This window comes from Pholis gunnellus, assembly GCF_910591455.1.
Source record: "Pholis gunnellus genome assembly, chromosome: 10".
Taxonomy (NCBI): Eukaryota; Metazoa; Chordata; class Actinopteri; order Perciformes; family Pholidae; genus Pholis; species Pholis gunnellus.
In genome coordinates, this window is record NC_136537.1 from 21,199,848 (window position 1) to 21,223,938 (window position 24,091).

General features: G+C 41.0%; 1 protein-coding gene across 1 annotated transcript; it reads right to left on the minus strand.

Moving 5' to 3' along the window:
• Window positions 1-125: 125 nt before the first annotated feature.
• neil3 (nei-like DNA glycosylase 3) lies at window positions 126-8,552 on the minus strand. Its single transcript, XM_079167255.1, has 10 exons — window positions 8,433-8,552; window positions 8,235-8,344; window positions 6,739-6,873; window positions 6,142-6,355; window positions 5,115-5,189; window positions 4,664-4,830; window positions 3,167-3,330; window positions 1,057-1,471; window positions 566-746; window positions 126-409 (listed from the first exon to the last, which is right to left on the minus strand). Exons 1-10 carry the CDS (start codon window positions 8,535-8,537, stop codon window positions 227-229), a joined length of 1,749 nt encoding a protein of 582 aa, XP_079023381.1. The 5' UTR covers window positions 8,538-8,552; the 3' UTR covers window positions 126-226.
• Between the last annotated feature and the right edge of the window lie 15,539 nt (window positions 8,553-24,091).

The following is a 24,091-nucleotide window of genomic DNA, read 5'->3' on the forward strand; positions in this document are numbered from 1 at the left end:
AAAGATTAACATGATACAAATACAACGCACATTTCTGTACAAACAAGCGGTTGGGCATGATCTAAAGGTCATACAGTTAATAGATATTCTCTATTTAACAGTTGTTCAGTAAAAATCTGTGTATTTTACAACGTTAATTATGAGTTAAAGAGTCTCTTTCTAGATCATATCTCTACCCATGTATTTAAATGAACATATAAACAGAGTTTCCAGCAGAAGTTAAACATTAACAACCAGGGAGTATTGAAACCCCTGGTCCATTCTCTGCCCACTGGAAAGAGTCACACTGTTTACCCTTTTGAAAGCTGCAAATGTAGAAATTCCGGCCGTTGTTGGGTCCCAGTTTCAGAACGGTCCTCATTAAACAGCGTTTCCCATGGTGACAAAAGGGAAAGTGCAAGTCAGCCCACTGCAACAGAGGAAATAAGATTTTATTAACTATGTTGTTATCTTTTATTTCAGGCATTTAATTTTGATGCCAGCACGTTGCAATGGCTGTGGCTGAGCTGAAACTAATTTTCCAGGCTCCACGATGCCACAGAGATTAGCAGCTTTCCACATTCACCTCGAAGAAGCTACACTTGGTGTCTCTGGGAAGCGAGCAGGCGTAGAACTGTCGTCCCTTGTTCTCCCCGTCCTTGTGGACCGTTCTGAGGACAGCCGGACGACGATGCGATGCACAACAAGGGGCACTGGGACTGGAAGACGCGGAGGGGCTGCGGCGCGTCGCTTCTGCTTTGCGCATACTGACAGGAGTGGAGAAAACAGTCTTGTTAGTTTGAGACAAATAGAAGATAAAACACGAGTGTACCTGTCACATCAAACCTTATTAGCGAACAAACAACCTCTCTTCAACAGTGTGTGCTGATATGTGCTGGTAATAATGGCATTTGCATTGCGTCCTACACATCAATCTTAACTTTTCTTTTTAACAATGTTGCATTACAATTTCACAGTAACATGCTTTTTTTTTTCTCACTTATCTCCCTGAGGTTGCAAAAAAACTTCTCTTATTATAAACTTATTCATGAAAAGCGAAGCGGGAGATTCACTCACCCGGAGTTGGGGGCTCCATTTTGAGCATTGTTACTGGGAAAGGGGCTGTGATCAATTCTCATTTTCTTGGATGGGTGACTGTAGGAGGCCAGTGATTCCCCATTGGAGAGCTCGGCTCTTTGCCTCTGCCAGCCACCAGAGGCATAATTGGGGCTTGTTGTCCCTTGGCAGACGCTGTATTTATATAAACCTCGCTCTGCCGCCAAGGAATTCAAATGACTGCCGGCTGGGGAGAGTGGGGAGTTTACAGGCTTTGGCTTCTTGCTCAAGTCAGAGAAAACAAGGGTGGAAGTCCCGAACGCAGACCTCCAGTTGACTTTGAGCTCCTCCTGTGGCTTCTTGAAGGCAGTGCAGGGGTATTTAATCAAATCAGCGGCGAAGGGTGATGCCTCAGTGTTAATGTCATCTTTGTGGACTGTGGAGACGGAGCCAGAGTGAGAAACTCATTTCATGTTTAGCAGCTGCAGCTTATTCCGACGCACTGGCTGCTCCCATAAAACGCAGGTTGTTGTCGGCTTTAAGCGGTTATCTTGCTATAAAATTTACCAGTAAGCAGCAGACTGCCGCGCTGTGTCGTCAAATAAAATGTCACACAATCTGCTGCGCTGAAGAGGCGCTCATGCAAAGTCCTGTGAAATGATGCCCCATTATAAAAAATAAGTAGGCGAGGTTTTCAGTAACGGTGACCTACGATGCTTGACATCAGAGTCATCAACACAAAGCTGCGGTTGAGTATTACTCTTCCCCCTCACTCAACAACCATCAATGTGCCCTTGAGCAAGGCACTCAACCCCCTGCTCTTTTAGTGAAGCAGCTCAGTGGTCAACAGTAGAAAAATGGAAATACAACTGTACAAATGAAAATCTCAATATTTAGGTCAACTTTCTCTGAGGGAAATAAATGTGTCATTGGATGTTGCACGTGTGTACGGCACATCTACATTTGGCTGACTCATATTTAAATGTTGAACAGTCGACAACACCATTCAAACTCAGATGGTTACGAGTACAGTCCCTGTAGAAATGATTCACCGACTTAAATCTTAGAGCTGCTATTCTCAGCCACTGGTGGGCCTCAGAGAGCCATCTAGTGGGATGCTGAGGTACTGCTGCATGCTTAAGATTCAAGAAAACCTTTTTTATGGTAATCACAAAGCTACTTATTTTTTTTAGATCTAAACGTGCTCAATAATTCACATGAATGAAAAAAACTAATTCAAATGCATAATTCCGATGAACACTTAAATGATGTCACTACGCCAATCAGGTAGAGATGCTACTAGCTAGCTAGCTCTGATGGTTTTTGAAACAAGGAGATGTCCCAGCAAAGGTCTGTTGAACACCGGGGATGGTTTTTTCCCCCCGTGCGATTAATTTACACATATTTTCACACGGTGAGCGTCTAGTGAGCCTAGAGTTACAAAAGGTTAAGAAAACCTGTCTTAGTGGATTTCTTGTGGCTTTTGTATTCACGTTAATCAACAGGTAAAGACCCTTTTATGGCAAAGTGGCTCTACAAAGTCATTCTAAATGAATTGAAAATGCCCGATGTTTTTTTATAGGCACTGTAAATTCAGCCACGTGCCTGTCCAAAGTGCGATTTTATTTGAACCAAACTGCAGGAGTCAAGGCCAAAACGTAGGTTGACTTATGACAACCAGCCATGCTTGGAAAGCTCAGCACATCAAAATCAGCCGTGAACAAAGTCTCGTCCTGAGAGATTCTCTTACAGCTGCACAATCAGCCATCATTAAAGAAAAAGCGTGATTTCATCAGAATTTGGCAGAACGATCCTAAAAAAAACAAAAACAAATCCAAAGTAAAGCGTTCAGCTGTGCACCAGAGAGACAGCAGGGACGTGTCTTTCAAACACTGGTTCACTGCTGCTGTAATCTCAACGTAGTCAGAGAAAAATGGCCAACTGACAGACACGCTCATTGCGCTGCAATATACTGTGCGCACACACACACGCACACACACAGACGTACAAACAGTATCATTCATGGGTCATTCAGCTAAACTACAGCTACTATCATTTTATCTCTTGCTAACAAGGACCTTCTGTCACCCCATTAAACTCAGTGACTGTACAAACAGGACATTTCACTCACCCTCCGGTCTTGGAGTGAGGCAGGCATCGCAGGCTTTTGCTGCTGGCTGGTTGATGAGCGTGCAGAGCTGACAGGCCCAGTCCTCTTCCTCCCTCTTAGCCACGTTATCGTTGGTCCTCTCACTGTAGGCCCAGCTAATCAAACTGTTCCTGACCGGGAGCTTACTGGAGAGAAGAAACGCAGGCGGGACGGCCGTTAAAAAGCTGCTAAAACAGGCGCACTAATGAGTCAAACGTGTTCACTGTAGCGGAAATAATGTTGCTGAGTTTGTTCATCCTAAAAACTGGACACACACACACTTGTACCCATCAATGAGGGGAGACGCACTGTTTTGACTCCTTTTTGTTATTCTAACATTTTGTCCACCCCATTAGAATGACAACTTAATTACACAGCAGCACAAAATACTGAATCACCAACTTTCTAAAACAACAAAAACAGAAAACATTATGATCTTAATGAAAGAAGGATTTCGGGGGGGATGGCTTTAACTAGGTGTACCTAATAAACTTGCAGCATCTGAGTGTATTTCCATTTGTAGAAAATGAGTCTTCCATACTTGGAAATGTTTTCCAAAATGATTTACAATGTGTGCATATGTAAACATACATGGATTATTTATATCACAGGCCTTCATTATTAGGAACTGCAATAAGAGCAATACAACTATATACTATAAAACAATATGCACTATTACTGTAAGCCGATGAAAGAAAACACAGGCAAAGAGAAGAGGCAACTTTAACTTGACAAACATTTGCAGATCAAGCAAGAGGATGAAGATATGCGACAAGGAAAACGGGTTTCACATAATTGCTCCGAGCATACATGTTAGTGCTCTGACATGAAACTCGGCTATGTTTGACAAGAAGGCAAATCTGCAATGCCAACAGTCATGGAGGAGGAAAGTAGCAGCGGCTTTCAGGAAACTTTCCTCACAGATTGCTTTATCAGCTGTGTAATGCGTTGTAAGGGCTTTAGGCTCTAACCCCTCGCAAAGCTTTGCTCAAACACAACCCAGGAGGTGTTGAGCCTGTGCCCTGTCTGGCAAACACAGCCATATATGCGCATTAATTCCCCCCCCCCATAACACTTCCCACTCCCTGCCAAGCCCATCTGCCTGCAAAGATGGCCTCGCTAAATTTGAGCGTATCATCTAAAAAGGCTTTAGAACTTTCTGCAAAGACTAGATTTGGAAAAATGACACCGTGTCGCTTCTTGGTTTTGAATCAAAAATTATTAAAATGTATTAAGAAAAATGTAATGTAAAAAAGTTTGAAAGAGTAAGCACCACCTAGTTCATTTTAAGTAAATACACTAAATATAATGTAAGCCAAACAATAATTACATTAAAGAAGGGATTGTCTTGGTCTTACTTCAGGTTATCAAATATCTTTGAGCAACTCCGAGACCAAACTCCAGTGAAACAATCCTCGCAACAATGCCAGACAGACACTACCTTTTCAGTCAAAGTGCCAAACGTCAGAGGATTTGTACCTGACGTCGACCCCGCTGGGATCTCCCTTCTGACAGCTCCCGCAGAAGTAAGTCATCCTGCCATTGTCTCCGAGACGACACACTGTGATGACATGAAAGCACTGGCCGCACTGGGGACGCTTGTAGACTTTGTAATGTTTGTAGAGAGGAGAGCCAGATTTGCGACACTGATAGAGATGAGGAAGGCAGAAAAGAGTGAATAAAAAAAAAAAAAAAAGGAAAAAGCATTCACCTTCCCTTACTTATCAGTTATGCATGGACAGGAATATTTGTTTTATCTTTTCTCTAGTCGGTGGGGCTTTGGCTTTTTCCCTCCTTCCTCTGCATTGCAGGATTTCAAGTTAATCTGCTGTTGCAAGTCAAGTCTAAATACCTGCAAGTAGCTGCGCGCACATGCAGAGCTACCACTGTTTTGAATACTGTCTCAGCTATTGATGTGGAAACTTCTAACCTTGTAAAACAGGAGAGTGAAATCACGCGTCATCTTCACCAAGTGGTGGATCTGCTCGTCTGTCAGCTGTTGGACCTGAAGAATCAAGCGGCACAGTTAGCTTCGGTTCACCGACAGAGAGAGAGAACAAACCTCGTTTGTATAGCTCTTCATTTCAAGACAGCGATGAAAGGCGCTTCACAGTCAGCAGATCAATAATACAAGCATATAAACAATAAAAACAGCAGACGCGAACGAGAAAAACTGGATTTAAAATGATGCAACGGAGAAAAAAAAATTACATACAATGTATTTCTAAGACTTGAAGGCCAGGCAGCAAAGAACCTAACTATGGCTCACACGGAGTGAAGAAGAAAAAGCACACAAACTTACAGCACTTGGAGCTTTTTCAAGACAGCTCGGGGCTTGAAGGAGGGGGAGCTTGTAAAGATTCAGAGGTCCCAGAAGAAGGGGTCAAAGGTCCAGCGTGCTATATTTTTAAACCCCATCTAATACTTTCTAAAGGTGAGCAGAGCCAAACCAAAGCCCTGGTGATAGCTGCGTAGTAGCAGTATTCATGCCGCAAAGTGTCTCTAACTGGCAATGGATGAGACACGAAAAATAAAAATCACACTTTTCTTCAACGGGTTGCTTTATGGGAATATTTCCTGAGAGAATTGTGAAGCATTGGATCTTTCTCATTTCACGTGATATGATTTCCAGACCATGAATAATAAATATTAAAGTGATGTTTTGTCAAAACATGTTAAGAGTCAGAGTGAAAAACCCCTATTTGAGTCTCGACAAAGACGATATACATTCAAGAAAATAAAATCCCCAATTCAAAACAGGCCTATCTGTGTCGCAATGCGCTTGTTTTTCTTTCTTTTGCCTGCTTCACCCTCCTCATTGCAATGCATCAGTCAATCATGCAGGAGCTTAAAGGTTGTGTTTTTTTCTGTGAGTGTTGTCTTGCATTTTTATTCTCTTTTTTTTATTTTTTTTTATTTGTTCCTCTGCTGAACACAATCCATCATCTTTCCCGTACCTTCACAGCCGGGTGGAGGCCCGAGTCAAACAGGGCTTCGTTTTTAATGATGTTGCCGACTCCTGGCATGACGGCCTGGTCGAGGAGAACGTCGCAGAGCATCCTGCTGCTTTGGCTCCTCACCGCCTCCACGGAGCGGGAGAAGCTGAACTTGGAGGAGCACACGTCCAGACTCTCCAAGGCCCTCACCCTTTGCTCACAGTCCTCTGTCAACCTGCAAGTGACGCACTTTTACAAACACTGGAGGAACTTAGAAAACGTATGGCTGCCGTTACTGAACGTGTGCCACGAGGTTCTGGAGGTTAAACATCTCAAAATGGTTTCACATATCCTGTTACAGTTTGTTTGTTATGAGGTAGGACAGCGTAGGTTAAACTTTCAGACGGCGGAAATAAATGTGTGTCTGGCTACTGAATAGTACACCGGGACCTTATAGTCAATGAACAGGACAAATGTCGACGCTGTGTTTTTCATGCAACAGCAGCCGCCGTCTTCAGACACAGCCTAATGTAGGACATGCCCACTGAGTGAGACTCACACTCCAAGGTGAACCTCTGTCACCTCAATCTATCTAGGCTACGCTGGTGTCCCTGTTACCTTATTTCCACCGTGCTGTCAAAGAAGCACACCGTGTCGTTAGTCAGGTGTATTTGCAGCACCGGTGCGGAGCCGGTCCTATCCTTCCTCTCAGCAGGGTTTATACGCATTGATCCATTCATCCCAAAATGGACTCTAAAGGATGGGAGCATGAAAGAAAAAGAAGGGAAGAAGAGGACAAATTCCACTTACAGATAGCGTGTCTCAGTTATGTGTAGAAGACTTGGTAACAAAACGACAGAAAGGAGGCCCGGTGGTGGGAGACACTGGAAACTTCACAGGCTCAAACCCCAATATGCTGATGTACAGTGCAACTCTATACGTTGTTACAATTTGGGTTGGGTTGTATGAACACACGTACAGTGTATACTGTGAGAAAATACAAGTGTATCAGCTGTTAAAGATTATACAATGTTGGTTTTACAGTTGAATTATCGCTTTAGTATCTCTAGCTGCATTGCAAATCAATGATAGAAGTATCTGAATTTATTGAGTATTAGTACACACTGCAGTACACACTGCAGCTGCCCTTACAAAACATGAACTGTTGCATGCAGTATGTATTACATTGCACTTTGACACTATTGCTTATATACCTGCAGTGCAGAGGATTGTGGGTCAGGGTAGCCAGAGAAGCATGCTTGCATGCATACTGCAAAAGGCGACCAGTATGGAATAGGACATCGTGGTATTTTTTATCATACTGGATTTGTGATTTGTATTGGGACATGCTTAATCTGTTCCTGGCATATTAGATAGTATGGTAATACGGGTATTGGAACGCACAGTAAACAGGCTTGTCCGTGATGAGCCAGGCCTGCGCAGATTTGATCCCCAGCCATCGCCGCACAATGCATGCCGGGTTAGAATTGTGTCCGACTTGATCCAGACTTGCTCTGACGCCATGCACACATGGGCGAAAGTAACCTCAAGCTAACGAGGCCACTGCAGTTTATAGAGCCATGGCCCCAGTTTCTCTCGTCCGACAGCGAGACCCAGGGCATCATGGGAAACGCCTGGCTGTCGCCTGATCAAAGATGCCCGATTGGCTCTTCATTTTGACAACAAATCCCAACTGTTTGTCTTCAATCCTAATTTTCTGTGCAATTTAACGTATGATTGTAGGCTATTAAGTCTTATGTTGCGCAATGACGGTCTAATCTGTTAACAAACATATATTGAGTGGTTGATAATACATGTTTATATAGCACTTATCAAAACAAGTGTCAATTACAAAAGTAAAGCATGCGTGTAAATAAATATATATAAATATAAATTAATACAGGTATCCTGATGGATCTAGCAGGATGTAAACATTGCTGTGACTTCCTGCTTTTAGTTCCCGCCCCCCTGCTGCTGCAGATCTTTTCCACCTTCCAGGCACAATTCATCTCGAACCAGCCTAAACCTTTTTTTTCTGGCAAACTAAGAAGTATGGTACCATGAGTATTGTAATGCACACGTAGTAATTGCACGTGCACAGTCCTCTACTTTACCTCAAAGTTCTTGCACCAAAGTACATGAAGAGCTCCTTGCCCAGAGTTTCCACTCCGGTGTACGGACACCCAACAAAACTGTGGAAGGCATTTCCTGCAGGGTTGTTTTTCTGTTAGGAGACAACAACACGTTAACGGGAAACGAGCTGGAGAATTATAACACACTCCAACGCTAATTAGCGTCATAACATAACTTACGGTGGATGTTATCAAACTGCCGCTGGTTTCCTTCCATTTCTGTCCTTTTTGGACTTTAGAGCGGATTTTCTCTCCGTTTAACGTGCACCCCGGACCTTCAACCATCTTCAAGTTCAGTTTAAAAAAAAAATGTAACAGTAAAACTGTCCTGCAGCGGCTGAATGGAAAGTAAAACTCTGTAGTCTTCTCGATTCCCCGCCACGGGATTCAATTTTGCGCATGCGTTGTACGGTTTGTATCCGGAAGTAGGCGGTACATGAACGCATCGAATGCACGCGCCTATTACTGTCAATTAATCTGTACTATGTAAAAAATAAATCACAACAACTCAGAAGAGTATATTACTGGTAGTTACATTTGCACAGCATGAACATTAATCATTAGTATATTTTAAACCACCTTTTAAAGCTTGTTTATGTACAGATTGATGCATTACTACCTTTACCTTCAATTACTACTTCAACCACCAGTCATGGGAAGTTACATGTGACATCGTAAAGCAATGGAGATAGTTGGTTAAATTCAGATTTCTCAACTTGCAGCCTTTTTGTAAAGCTTACTCCAAATATGTACATGCAAACCCCTTGATACAGTGTAACACATTTATTGTAGGACTAGTCTTAAAAATATAAGGATTTACTAGTCTGACACTGTACATTTTTTGAGACACTTTACAGGAGCCAATAATCTGTGTTACATCTAGGGGTGAGCGTAATTGTATTGACTGTCCACGTGAGGGCGCCGCTGTACCATTCTTGGGACTAATGCTCACACAGAGTATGACTTAACCATATAATATAGATAGATAGATAGATAGATAGATAGATAGATGTGACACACACGCATGAAGGTATACATACTAGCTTTTTCTGCATGTTTGAGTTTTCAGTCTGAATTACAAGTAATTAGTGTGATTGAGCCACACACATTGAGTCATATAAAGAGCAAGTAAGTAAGTACTGAACCTTTATTTCACATTACATGGCACATTCAAGTTCCTTAGAATGTCCTTGATGTGTGACTCCATCCATTATACCATCACCCCAGGTTGTTTTTAACGGCCAGATGTGAGCCTTATGGCCTTGTCATACAACCTTCCATTCCTCCACCAGGGTGTCCCATCTGGCTAAAAAAAATAAAATTCAGAGGAATTTTAATTTGCATTATTGTCAAAAGATTTTCTGCATGGCTTGCTTCCGTAATTGCAACAACTTGTTTGCTCTGCAGTTTCACCATCCAGAAGCCCTTCTGTGGGCCCAGATAAAAATAGATAGACTCCATGTTCTCCAGCCAAGTGTACAGCCATCCCCTCCTTCAAAAAAGGCAGCACTCAGCAATAATGTGTATTAACATCTGAAGCCTGCTCTCTCACGTTGGCTCCAGAAGGAAGTGGCATACTTGAAGCTGGGTCTCACCCAAGGAATTATAATGTAACTCAATCCAAGTAGCAAAAAAATAAAAATGGATTGTGCCCTCTTGCAGTCCTCGGGACCCACAGTATCCCAGGATAAAAGCAAAAATGTGTCCCTTCATATTTGCAGTGTTCTGTTCCCTCCACAGAATGAGACGCGTTGCAGATTCAAGGGAAACTACCATGCCACGTTGTCTGATGAAAATGACCCCAATGACCTAAAAGATGAGCAGCAGATACAGTATATTCCATGTTCATGGAACTTTTTATTGTGTGAAGTTCTCCACAGTGCTTGCAACCGAGGGTAGTGCCGTAAATGCGGCCAAAGGATAAAACTGGGCCAACTTTCTAACGTTTCATGACAATGACAAAGTACAAACAAACGCATTGATTAAATAACTGGAGAAAGAACTTAAGCACTACTCTTGTGATATTGGTCCCTAGCCGGTTTCTTTGTAATAAAGTTGTATCATCAGCTAAGGACGGACTGATGATCATGTACTACATTGCCTGTTATGTGTTTAATCCTCTTTATTGTAATCTATTGACTGATTGTACCAAGCGTAAACTTGACAGCTAATCTGTACTTTGATATTTTTACCATTCCGTCTATTGTACGTCTTTCACTCTACAGTAGGTTGTTGTTTTCCCTGTTTTGCTTTGTGCACCAGTTTGAACTGTGAAGCCTTTAGTCTGCTGATGTGCCCCCACACCAACCCTCACCAAGAAAACCCCTTGTTCATTTTAGTTTTGCTGACAATACGGTGGCATCTGCTTTGTACTACTGTAAGAAAGGGCAAACCGTGGGCTCTTAAACATCTTTTAAAGAGATTTTTGCTCAGTGAAACCTCTGAGACTCAACTCAACAACAGACTCAATGGAGCGAGCGACACAGAGCCTTGCAGTTTGTCAGCTAAAATACAAAAAGTGCAGCTACAGAAGTACAGTATTCCGCGAACTAGATGATCACCCAGGCGTGGCCGGCAAACTGATGAGCACTGGGGGGAAAAGTGTCAAGGTGTGTCAAGATAAATGCACCGTGCTCTCAGGTGTGACACACAGGAGGAAGCCAAAGTGGATCCTCAGAATGTGGAATTGGACATCTCCACCTGGTGCATGTACAAACAGAGGTGTGTATGCGAGTGTGTGTGCATTTTTGTGGGTCTGTGCATGTACAAGTGGAAATTCCTCTGCAACAACCCATGAACTTATTTAGCCACAATATGAGTTACATGGTGATATGATGGTTTATTTCACTCTCAGTGACTATAGCAAACAATCATTGTTAAAATTATTATTTATTAAATATTTGAATTCATCTTACCTGTTGGAAATAGCTATCAGATTTAGCAATTAAAGATGGCTTATCTCAGGACTTTAAATGTCTATTGACAACGTATTTACACCACAATTTTCATTGGAATTTTCATAGAAATGTGTGGCTCAGTTTGAGTTAAATTGTCCGGGTTTAAGTTGGACAAAGTGTCTGTATTAATGTTTTGGTTATGATTTGATTTGAAACAAAAAGGCCCTGGTCGAGTCCACAGAGTTTACAATTTGCATGCTAATAAATGACCTTTTGTTCAAATAAGTACCTATTTCCCTTTAATCAGCCTCCCATCTGACCGTGTGTTTACACAAAATCACATCTGGCAATCATTCAATGTGCCCAGTGCAACAACGCTGCTAATGCTGGCCAGTGAGCTCTTGAAGTTTGAAAAGGATCTGCCAAAAGCAAAGATGTTTGTGTCCAGAAAATATAAAGTTGATATACCTGATGGGAGCTCAGTACCTTGCTTTGGCCGGGCCGATGATTTTCTTCCAACAGATTACTCATAACTTTAGACTTTTGGTAAAAACTGAATAAAGAACGTCAGTTCAACAGCACATACCGACAATGATACTATTTTTGATACAGCTGTCGATCAATAGCTCAAAGTCAGTCTTTTTCAGACCTGTACTCTGTGGCACAGAGGAGCATAGATACACACAGATGTAATTTAAATGAAGGTACAAGCTTGCACAGCAACTACAATTCACACATTTTATTGAACCATTATGAGACTCCTAATGGAGGAAGCAAACTGTCTTGAGACTTGCAGAGATCTTCTAACGATCTCCTAATTGTTACATTAAATTAGTAGTAGGCGTCCAGCTGTTACTCTCTTTTTGGTGTAAATACATCTATGTGTGTGTGTCTTTGTGCACCTATCTGTGGACACATACTGTACGTGTATATGCCCGTCTCAAATTTGCATGGCTACATGATTCATGCCTGTATTTATATTGAGGATATTAAAACACACAACCTAATAAACTGCAGTCTGTGTGATGAATACTTCATGAGTTCTGAAGTAAAATGGGATTTCATTCATTAAACAAGAGTCAAAAGCCCATTTAATTGCTGGGAAGGTGAACACAAGGCTGAGCTGGTTATTGACTTGCAGTGCATAATTAATTAGTTTAACACTATAAGGAATGTTGAGTCAACTATGTCATTTGACATGTTTCTTATTCTCCTCTAATTTGGGATTCTTTTGTGAGGTTTTTTTTACAAGTTACAAGGCCTTTATTTAAAGCAAGTACATATTGAAAGAAGAAATTTGCCATGGACTGTACGGAATCCGTGGTTGTTAATTACTCAAAATATTTGCTTTTAGACTATAGCTGCAGTATAAAGGGGTGGGAAAATTTAACAAACCATTTTAAGTACGTAGAAAAATAGGCTCATACGCTTCAAACAGAATGCTGTTTATGTTTTTCTCTGGAAAAGTTGAGGGTATAAAACTGCCTGTAAAGCAAAAATGACAGTTGTTTCTTTGGCAGAGGGAAGCTTAACTGCAGATGGAGATGCGTTGCTATGCAACTGGGATTTCAAAAGTACTTGCCGCACCAGGGTCACATTTCAATGTCTGTCTCTCCCAGCTTGGCAGGAACTGATGACTTCTAATAATGCTATTTTTAAAGCTTCTCATTTACAAACGTGAATATTCCATAGCATACACTGCATAATGTGGTAAGATTGCATATTATTCAGGAAATGTGGGGGAACTTCTGCCTTTTTACTCTGGTTCATATCACTTCTAAATCATACTTTATTATTCCAGGGACAAAATGAAGTGGCACGGTACATACTCAAATTGCAATTATGAAATGCTATATTGGCAACCCACACATTTAAGGTTAATCTAATGTTGATCCTGTAAGTAGCAGAGAATAATAGCTCAAATAAAGACCTAAATGAAAATGTAGCATGTGGTGCATATAAAAAGCTAAAAATTCCAACCTTATGTTTCTAAACGTCTTTTTTTGACTCATCCTGTTATCTTTACAAATACATCTGTTTCCAAAGTCCATTTTTTCCCATAAACCCCTTCAACCCAGCTCCTGTATTCCCTGATCTAAAGGGTGTATTAATGCACATCATACACAATATGTTCATTGTGTCACCCGGAGGATTTGTATTATTGTTCCATCAGCATTTTCACTGGTCAAGGGTTTTGAATAGCACACATTGGATAAGGAAAAAAAAACAAAAAAAACCCAGAACACACGCACAGTCCCTTTAATACCTTCATAATAAAGTCCTGCTTGTTTGGCCCTCTCAGCTGGAAACATCCTGAAGAGTGCTATTTTAAAGATGTAAATGACAGGTCACGTTACTCACGCTACTCAAAAACTTAAAAAAAACGACTTGTGAAGATGGAGTGGAGAGCTGCTTCCCTGGGCTTCCACAGCCCAGCTCACCACATCAAACCACATCAAACCACATCCCAGCACTCAGCTCACACACACGGCACCTTTCAGACGGGGAGGCCTGCTGGGAGATGGAGAAGTCAGCGGAGCAGGGCGGGTGCCTTCTGAAGTCGTGTACCGAGTCCACCATGGAATGACCTGGAAAACAGGAAACCCCTAACACAGTTTCTTTTAATGGGAAGTCAGTCACTGCAACAGAACAACACACAACAGCACAGGAACAGCCATACACACGCTCCAGAGGCTGGGAAAGGGACACAAATAATGCGGGAAAAGGCTAAAACAGCAGATATAAAGACACCCTGCAGCTCTGTCATTAGCACAACACAAAAGCCAAGTTAGTGGCTTTTGACATGATCGGGATGAATTCATTCAGAACAAAATGGCTGCAGGGATAAGCGAGAGTTCAGTATTACAGTAGGATATTTATCCTCTAGGTGGCAGTGTTCCCTTCTCCATCAGTGATGCTCTCGCTGGAAGGAATTGGACTAAAAAACACAGATTTCTTCCCTTCCGCTCACACCAGGCTCCACTTGTCATCCACTGGTGCAACATCAGGCATCAAAATAACTGCTTTAGTGTAAATCCAGACATCCAGCACTTTGAGCTCATCCAACCGCTGCTGTCAGGTGGAAAAGGTAAATGTCAGTTTACATCATCAATAATCTCTATTACCCCCATACAGAGCATAGCCTACTGTTAGACTAATTTGATAATGGCACATTTAATTAGATGTAAACGATGGCCCTCAGTGAGGAAACCTCAGTACAAGATGCAGGGCAGGGTTTCTGCTGGAACATGTTTACATGCTTTAATGTTCCAAAAGAACAATTCAATTCAATTCAATTTATTTGTGTATAGCCCAAAATCACAAATTACAAATTTGCCTCCGAGGGCTTCACAATATGTACAATTTTTCTTAATAAACCTGTATTCACCATACTGTCAGAAATGCTCTGTTTTAGCACCTGACACTTTAAGCCCCCCCCCCTAAAAAAGAAAAAACCCAATCTGCTCTGATTGGCTTGCGAGAAAAATATTGCACATTTGCAAAGGTGAATCTCAAGCGGTGGGTGGAGATTCAATCCACCTGTAATCACACCCAACAGTGACCGGGTCACTGGGTCTCCATGATCTGTGACCAGATTTGGCCTAATCACAAAGAATTATTATTGACAGGTTACGTATTCAGTAACCTGTCAATAATAACCTTTAATCTCCACACATGTCCAAAGGGAGACAGTTCCAACGTTTAGGAGCCACAACCTCAAAAGCGCAGTCTTAGTTTTAAATTTAGAGCGAGGAACAACCCACAAACCTTGATCAGAGGACCTTAGTGACATACTGTAAGGCTGCAGTAGATCTCTAAGGTAGACAGGAGCCTGACCTTGGAGAGATAAGTGATCCCAACAGCCTTGAACTGAAGTCTGAATTTGATGAGGAGCCGGTAGTCTGGAGTAGTAGAGTGTCCATTCACTCATTTGCCCAGGGTCTTTGCCGTTTCACTTATGCAATGGCCTCTATGACAACACTATGTCCTTGAATTTATTTTGTTCCCAAAAGGTGAAGAATGCAAGTTAATGCTCAAATATTAGTTTTCGTTTTCATGTTTTCACTCCACCATTTTCATTGTTTAAATTTTTGTTTCCAATTTTTTAACGTTACGTAAAGTTAACGTTAAGTCTTTACATTTGTTTTAACACTTTGTGTTTCCAAGTTAAAGTCCGGTACATCTGTTATACCCTTCATAAATAAAAAAACCTACTGAAAACTTTCAAAAGGGAAAGGGGGAGATGCATGATGTAGTTTTTCTTGCGAGCATACATTCTGAACATGCCTCCCTCTTGATTTGAGTGAAAATGCCATTTGTAATTACATCGTGCCTGACGGTGAATTTGGCAGAGTTGGCTGTTTATTAATTCTAAACAAATCAAACCCTGCCAAATTACACTGAATGATTAATTGAACATTTCCTGTGAGTCTGTAGAAATGATTTGGAGATTTGAATAATACAGTCATGACAGTTTTAAGCCATTTTGGATTTAGAGGGTTAATAAATAAAACGACTGTTGGACAAAGCCTTACATGGGGCTCATCAACAGGTAGCATGTGATTAAACCAACACAACCATCACACATATTTCACAGCTAATACCCAGTATCAGTCAGCAGAAAGCAGTGTAGTAGCCACATTTCTATTGTTAAAAAAGCAAGTTCACACATGCTGCTCCATGTGTATATGTCTCATGTAACAGCTACTTATACTTCATTTTGATGTTACTAAATATATCTTAATTGCACTGCAAGACATTATCATTACAGTCAGTCAAACAGCTATCTTTAGTATATTTTATTTTTTCTCTGTACAGTTGCAGGAGCTCAGGTCAGTGGTTTGGAGCAATTTGTAGACCACTAGCACTCCGTTTGAAGACGTGAACCTTCCCATTCGGCACTCAATCGAACCAGTTCTCAAAACAGGGAGTGATGTTGAATCGATATGTGCATATTTGATGTTTTCCAGCATGCACAGTGCTCTGGATCATCACTCCATGGAGTTTGTGGTACCCACGTACTCTTTGAAATAGTTCTTTTGAAGCAAACTCTACAAAAGGAATCTTCCACTGCATATTTCCTGGCACTTTTTCTCATCTCCAACTCCAATTCAGTTTGGCTGACATTTTGAATTAGCTGATGTTTCAATCCTCAGCCCTTGATAATTCATTATTGGTAACAAGAAAGTATGCGTGTGATCGGGGCACAATCCATAAGTGCCTTTCTACAGAGACATGTTGTTGTTTACTCTCTAGTTGCCAGGCTCAAGGTAATGATCAACGTTTAGCTTCATGGTCAGGTCCATCTGAGACATCACAGACTTCAGATGTCGTTCAAAACCATATGAGTCACCAGCTGGAAACCTCCTACCCGATGATATCCTCATACATTTTTCCTTTCATCCTATCTGTCTCTTTACAACAACGATGACTCCTTGCAGCCTGAAACCTTTGTAAGCCCACCTAAGGCCTGAAACCTGTAAGGTCAGAACTAAAGTTGAAAACCTAAGTCCAGAAACTGCATTATCCTGACAAGGTGTTAATGGTCAGTGGGAAAGTCAGGCATTGCAGGTAACCTGTCAGCCCTGCTGTTTCTGCCTTCTTCCAGTGGTCTCCTCCTGTCATGTAAGGTGAAAACATACCCTTAGCCTCTGACTTTAGAAAAGGATGGAAAGCCAGTGTATGTCTATGCAGCTCAAAGTAAAACGAGGCAAATGGAATTTTTTAATATTTACTTTTAAATGCCATCTTGATTTAAGAGCAAGAAACACGTATAACTTCATACACTGTATGTATATTATCATAATGTGGTTAAACAACTTGTTTTCCTCACAGTCCACGAAGTATCTGAGTTGATACCAGAAAGACTTAAAAAACAAAACAGCCAAAAAGTTCAAAACAACATAAAAACATAAAATAAATCACATAAAAGAGACAAACCAAGCAGAAAAATAAACCACCAAATTGCATCAATCAAAGAATTGTATAAATATATATATATATACAATTCTTTGATTGACGTAATCAATTTCTAATGGAAGTGTCTAAAAAGAGACAGTCATGCATGCATATGATCATCCTGTATCGTTTAAATGAAATATAATTACAGGTCACACTCTGAAAACACAATGAAATCAGTCGTGACTCAATCAGTGCGACAGGTACTCCTACCATTTGCCATTTTAATTCTATCTGTGTGTGTCTCTCTCGCTCACACAGACACAGTTCTGAGATAATCACACACCCACCCACGCACGGACACACAGCCGAAGCACACGGTCATTACTTTGCCCGGTGCACAAATTTCCACAGCTAATCCTTTGATCTGAGGCCTTGATTTTAGGGGAGCGGTTGCTTCCTCAGGCTGCATTTGAGCTCTATTATTTATCACAGAGTGTCACGGGGCCCAGCAGGGAAGGGAAGACGAGGGAAAACAAGTCTCATCTTCTATTATTCTTTGATTCACCTCCTCCCACTGTGCTCAGTGTCAGTGTGAGTTTTAATTGGTCTGTTTCAGTGAGCAGCATTGCTTTGGCAGTAACGTCTCTCTCTGTCCATTGTTTCAGAAATAATAATAACACGCATTATGTTTTGAGAGTCCTTAAGTTTGCTCGCAGCTTAAACACGCGCTGTATCTACAACCACTTTTGGTTACAGTGTATTTAATGGTGCATTTTGCTACCTTGAATTGGCTATAATCACTATTTTGTATCAAACTTTGTCTGTATGGATGTATGTGTATTGAGAACCATTCATCCAATCAACTTCACACATGGCGGGTGTATTTCTGGGGACCCAAGGGAGTGCCGCGTCAAAATGGTTGCAATTTGGACATGCAGCATGTTTAATATTAATAAACTTTGAATAAACAAGCGAGCAGCGCTCTGTGCAGCAGTAGGGGCGGGGCTTCAAGGCTCTGCAGAGCATGAGGCCGCGGGTCATTGACTGCAGTTGACTTTTGCTGCAAGATGCTGGATAAACTAACGTTACAACCAAACTCTTCCCTGGAGACTATGAGAGTGGGCGATTCTCGACAATGCTCCAAGCTGCACCTCCTTGGGGACAGGCGATTGGCTCGCTCCAAACAGGCCCCTGCTCCTTACGGCCATGCCCCACATGGACACTGGACTAGTACTAATACTGTATCATATGTTCACGTGAAAATAATGAGACAATGTGAAAGGCCCCCCTCGTAGTGATAAACCCACGCAGAATAATCCCTCAACTCTGCAATCCAAGATATGCATGTGTGACATAAAATTGCCCATGAGTGTGAATGGGCATGTTAGCCCTGTGATAGACTGTGAACTGTGTACTGCTTTTGCATCGGTTATGGATCAATGTAAACTACTACATTCATTATTAAAAGGTAATCAAACTTACTTACTTTTGCAGAAATGGAACAAGAAGTCCAAATGTCTCAGGCTGTCCCACCACCACCCTGAGCACCACGCCCAGGTCATTTCCTCCTTTGGCCCTTAATCTAAACATACTGTAAACATACTGTAACATATATTTAAAGAAATAGTCGCCTACTTCTAGATAACAACACAAACTAAAGTAAATAACAGAGAGGTTGTGCTTGAAATTAAGAGTAATTTCGTTCCACAAATGTCCAGGACCCAGATGCATTCAGACATAATTATTCTCCACAGTCTGCAGTAGTAATGACTTGGGTTAAGAGAGTAAACAGGTCCTGTGGTGAGCTGACAAAGACAAATGACATACTCCTTCTCTTACCCTTAACCCTCATTTTTTTGTCAGCGTCCAGCTGGGCCTACATCGGAGACGGTTATGTTCCAGCTTAAGAATTCCTGTTTTGAGCTAGAGAAAGAGGAGAAGCAGAGGAGAAGACATTGACAAAAAGGATGCTCTAATTATCTAATTGGCCACTTGTGGTCTTCCCTCTGTGGAAATGTCCTTGTAACGGCTCTATAATGGGCTTTATATCACACAGGTGCTTTCCCAGCACGAGTCCAGACACTAACACAGATCGAGGAACTTCATCTTAGTCTTTCTCCCACAGTTGTTTGCCATTTTTTATTTTGATGTCTATAATTTATAATGATTTCCCTCACTATTTTGCCAGTCTTGTTACTGCATGGTCACACTTTTCTTTCCTCTTCTCTAATTTAAATTATATATTGACATACCTTATATATCTAAAGATTTATATTTCTCGATATAGGACCTTTATGTATTAACACTAACTGTTCTTCCAGCTTATTTTATTCCTGTGGGACAGTTTATTTTTAAAGCTTGGAGGGAAAGTTTTTACTTAAATAGCCATATATCCTGTCAGTATTTGTAAGAAACCATATGTGAGCCTAATTGGACAATATGATCACGTTCAGCCGACCTGTGTTTAACTATTTTTCAATTAGAATTTCATTAGCATAATTACTATTTCAACATGAGAATGATCATATGGCCAGATACTTCAAAGCTAGTTTGGCTAGTTGAAAAGCAATATTTTACATCTTGGGCTTTGTTCTTACTTTGTTATTTTACTTACCAATTGTATTGCTGTAATCTGGGAATATTGCGACACTGGCAGCCAGGGGCAAGTAACACAAGGTTTACACAACATTTAACCACTATAACCATTACAAATCCATTTTATTTGGAAGTAAAAAGAAAGATGATCGCACCCAAAAGCTAATGTAGTGACCACAGAGGGTCTACAATAATAGGAAATTAAGAATGTTAGAATTCTATGGTTTGATTCACTAATTTAGAAAAACATCATCACTTACTATCACTTCATCAAATGCTATGTAAATGCAGTCTACAACTTTAATTTAGTAATTTGAAATTGAAAATGAATGGGAGTGTGATGGATGGAATAAAGACGGATAAATAACGGGATGACGAGACTACAGACTCTTTAACAAAGGATGGAGATACTGTTACGTCACAATCATAAAGAACTCTGTTTGGTTCTCTTCAGCGGCACCACCTTTATATTGAAACCTTTGAGAAAGAGAGCATGATTGCAAAGAGAGAAAGAGGAAAAGAAAAGGAAAGTGTGGGTGGAATTCATCTTCTGAACAGACAGCAGATCTTTAACGAGGCCTAAAATATCTCGTAGGCATTTTAATGGGCAGATTTTTCAGGTCTTCACACTCACCCACAGGCACAATATAATGTCAGAGCTAAGTGCAGGAGAGAAAAAACCCAACAACAACCTCGTATTGTAAACTATATTTGAAGCATGATGTCATTATCTCTTAGCAATGGCCTCATATCAAACAAAAAAGTACTGCGTCGTGTATCATAGTAAAAACTTTGAAATAGACTGTTGTGGGCGAACAATCGCGGACAAACTGTCATTTAAAGCAGAGATATGTGCAGCAGATGTGTTGCTGTTCAGAGGACATGGAACTGGCATTAATTAAGAATGTATACATCTGGCCTCAACCAATCATTCAAAACCAATGTCGTGTCTGAAGCAGAAATTATTAAATTACTGAAATTAGCAACTAAGCGGAAAGATTCATTGATGTGATTATCTTAAGACCTTTTTAGAGACAATGATGGGTTTTAAAATCATACGTTGTTAGCGTAGAGTTACTCTTTTCTAGCATTATTATTAGACGCTCAGAGCAACTGACGTACTGTAAATTGTGTGATAGTCCACACAAAGTGGGGAGGAGGGGTGTCGGATGGGTCAAACAAACAGTACTTTCACTCAGGAGTCTGCTGTTTATGTCCAATGTGAAGCTAAAAGTTTACTTTGACATTTTGTCACATCAGTTGTTAGTCAAGTTGATGTCAACCACGCTCTTTTCCTAAACCAACAAAGTGGTTTAGTTTCCTAAAACTAACTTCCTGTGAAGACGGAAGTTTATTTTTGAAAAGACTCTTTGCATGGTAAGAGTGTGTATTGACACGTCCACGTGACAACTGACACTAGAGGTACCTACAGCGTCTTAGTTTAAAGCTTAGGGCCACCGACAGCTGTGAGTGAGAATGTGTTGGGCTTGTCTGTGGACCTGCATTATCAGAGTATAGGTCAACAACCAACTACTTATAGTTGTAGTAGTATTTAATAACTAGACTGGAGAGTACTAATTAGATTAAATGTGTTAGCCTCAGCATATGAGGCAGCAACAGCTTTGGAGTTACAGCAATAGTGTTTATAATGTTATTTTCTGCTTCTGTTTAGCTCACAGGAGTGTTACTAACACAGAGTCAATTTTCCCTTTGTAGTAGGTTGATTCCACACAGGACAGGAAGTTGACCTCATTTTCATTCGGCAAAGAGAGGGAATTGCTTCTCATGGCATTCTGGGATTCCAGGTAACGTGGGTGATGTCGGCGTGTGATCTCACATCTCACCAGGAAATCTGATTCTGTTGTTTCCCTCCACTTTTTGCCTCTACTCTTTTCTTTTCATTGACTTTCTACACACGGTCACGGTAACATATCTATATCTATATATATGTGTTGTCATAGATACATTCCTCTGATTCACTACTACTGGTAATATGGACAATTTACACTTTTGCTGTTGAACCTATACGACGCTCCACTGCAAGATCATCCCATAATCGGCTAAGCGTGTGCGTATCCGTGTGTGTCTCCTTCTTAATTGCCGTTTAAAAATCCAGGCTGACACCATCTAAGTTGTTTAAATGAAAACGCCTGACTTGTGTTTGGAAGGCTTACTGATGAAACCCACCGTGCAGGAAGGTTTAACTCAAGAGACTTCACTTCCAGGAGCTGGCAGTCTGGTTGCCTAGCAACCGGTTGTGTAGTCGCAGTCTCAAAAACATAAACCCACTCCTTTTAAAATTATTGAGAGCGTTTCCTTTCTGCCAGACTGGCATTCAAGTGTCCCTGTTGCTGTGTTTCATTTGATTTGCTTCCGTGATTGTTGGCAACTCTTTGTGGCTTTTCTTTTTAATGGCTTAACTCCTCTTTTGATCCCTTCACTCATTCATACGGTCACCTCATAGACTGTAAATAAGGAGTGCACGCAGTCACCGTGATGTCATCCATTGGTTTGTGGCTTTGTCACGTTTTATTTTTGTCACGTCAGTCGTTAGTCACATGACTTGTCAGTATCGTTCCGTGAGTCCCGTCGCAGGAGTTGTCACTCGGTGGTCTCGCGTGTTGTTAATTAAGCAGTGAACTCGTTTACCTCACTTAAACATTTAAATAAGCATAATATGCAATGTTTTGCACCCATTTGCACATTTCCACTGTATCCACATAATCTGTCATTTGTTTGTATTCGTGTATGTGTGTGAGTGAGATTAAATGGTTTCCTATCCACTTCTGTCAGCATTTGAACCATTCATGTAAATCCTTCCATGTATGATGGCTTTATCGACCCTTTTTCAACCACAGTGCCCTCAACACATTTTTTGTCTCATATCTGTGTTTGGAGCTGTTTGCATACAGGGACTCTGTTTATAAAGGAAGTCTTTCCTGAGGGCCAGCCAAGATGCTTATTTGCATAGCAGCGCTATCTCAAAGAAAGCCAGAGAGGGGCTTTTATAGATCACCAGGCTGTTGCACCATCTTGTTAGTCGTTTGTAAAATGCATATCTGATCAAAGACAAGAAATATTCTTTTTCTAAATTAGCAATGCACTTCCACAAGGGACTTTTATATACGATGTGTTACTGTAGTGTATTGAGTGTGCAGATTTTCCAAAGATTTGTTGAAATGCCTGGGACAAAAAGACGTTTCAAGCATTGCTGTTGCGTTTAGACCCTTTTTCTATTGAAATAATAGGTGTGAGGGCTTGTCAAGTGGATGAAGAAGGGATTAAAAATCTAATTTTTCTGAATATAAATGAGATTAAATCTGCCAGAAGGATGAAATAATTGCTGATGTTTTGTGTGCAGATTCTGTTGTTTGAATATCTGGTTCATATTTTGACAAATGGCAGCATAGATCATCCCTCAAGTATGTAAAAAATTGTAGTTGATATGCATCGGAAACAAATGTTAGTAATGCTCACTGGAAGAAATTACTTTTACCAGCCTGCCAAATATGTCAATGAGCTGCAGTATTTTATCTACTGCATTTTAGATGGGATGAACTAAAAGGACACACGAGACTTTGTGCTCATTTTCTCACGATTAGGAAGGCTTTGGTTATTTCCCTCTCAAACCAGCACAGATGTGGACACAGAGTGGTCAGAGCACCAGTGGTCAGGGGTGGGGCCGGCAGCATGGAGGAGTTTGTTTTAATATGTCCACTTGGAAAATCCTCAGGGGAAATATCATGGATTCTTCTGCAGATGTTTCACTGTGTTTGCATGCTTGGAATTGGGGTTGGGCCCTTTGATCTAAATGAAAATGCACCGCAGAGGTTTGATGCACGGGCGAGTCGAAGCTCTGCTCAGAGAGCAAATCAGAAACCGTTCCCACCTCCGGATTTTCCCAGGTTCCCCTGCAGAGTATACCTTCTGTGATCAGAGACATGGGGATACCACGGCCCGTCGCGTTGATCCATCTCCCTCTTGGCACAGCTTGTATTTGGCATCGCCAGTGGAAACACTCTGAGTTGGTGCCAGCAGTGGCAGTCCACCAATGCCTACATGCTTCCTCCCACAGAGTTCATTTTTACATCAACTCTGCTCTATCATTAGTCTGTAGCCTCTTCATAGCAAAATAGTTAAATGATCAACCAAACAACTACTAAAATGATCTACTACAGGTGCAACATCACCCCAATGTTGTTCGCTAAAACAAAATATAATCTATAACCATTGTGGGCGTCACCGTACAATCAAACTGCAATAATAATTTCAAGGTTTTTAAATCAGATTTGCACGTATGAATCACAGACTGTCACTCAGATTAATTTAGGATTAGATGAATGCTAACACTGTAGTGTTGCCAAATACAAAACAAGTATGAGTAAGCATGTGTATGTGGTTTTGGGTATACACTTTACTTTAAGTCCCCCTATTTAGCATTTATAG

Coding starts and splice junctions, on each gene's coding strand:
- neil3 (XM_079167255.1), bottom strand. CDS start 8,537: ATGGTTGAAGGTCCGGGGTGCACGTTAAACGGAGAGAAAATCCGCTCT. Junction 4,831..5,114: donor TCACTCTCCTGTTTTACAAG/GTTAGAAGTTTC, acceptor CATCTCTATCAG/TGTCGCAAATCTGGCTCTCC. Junction 1,472..3,166: donor CCTCACTCCAAGACCGGAGG/GTGAGTGAAATG, acceptor CCGTCTCCACAG/TCCACAAAGATGACATTAAC.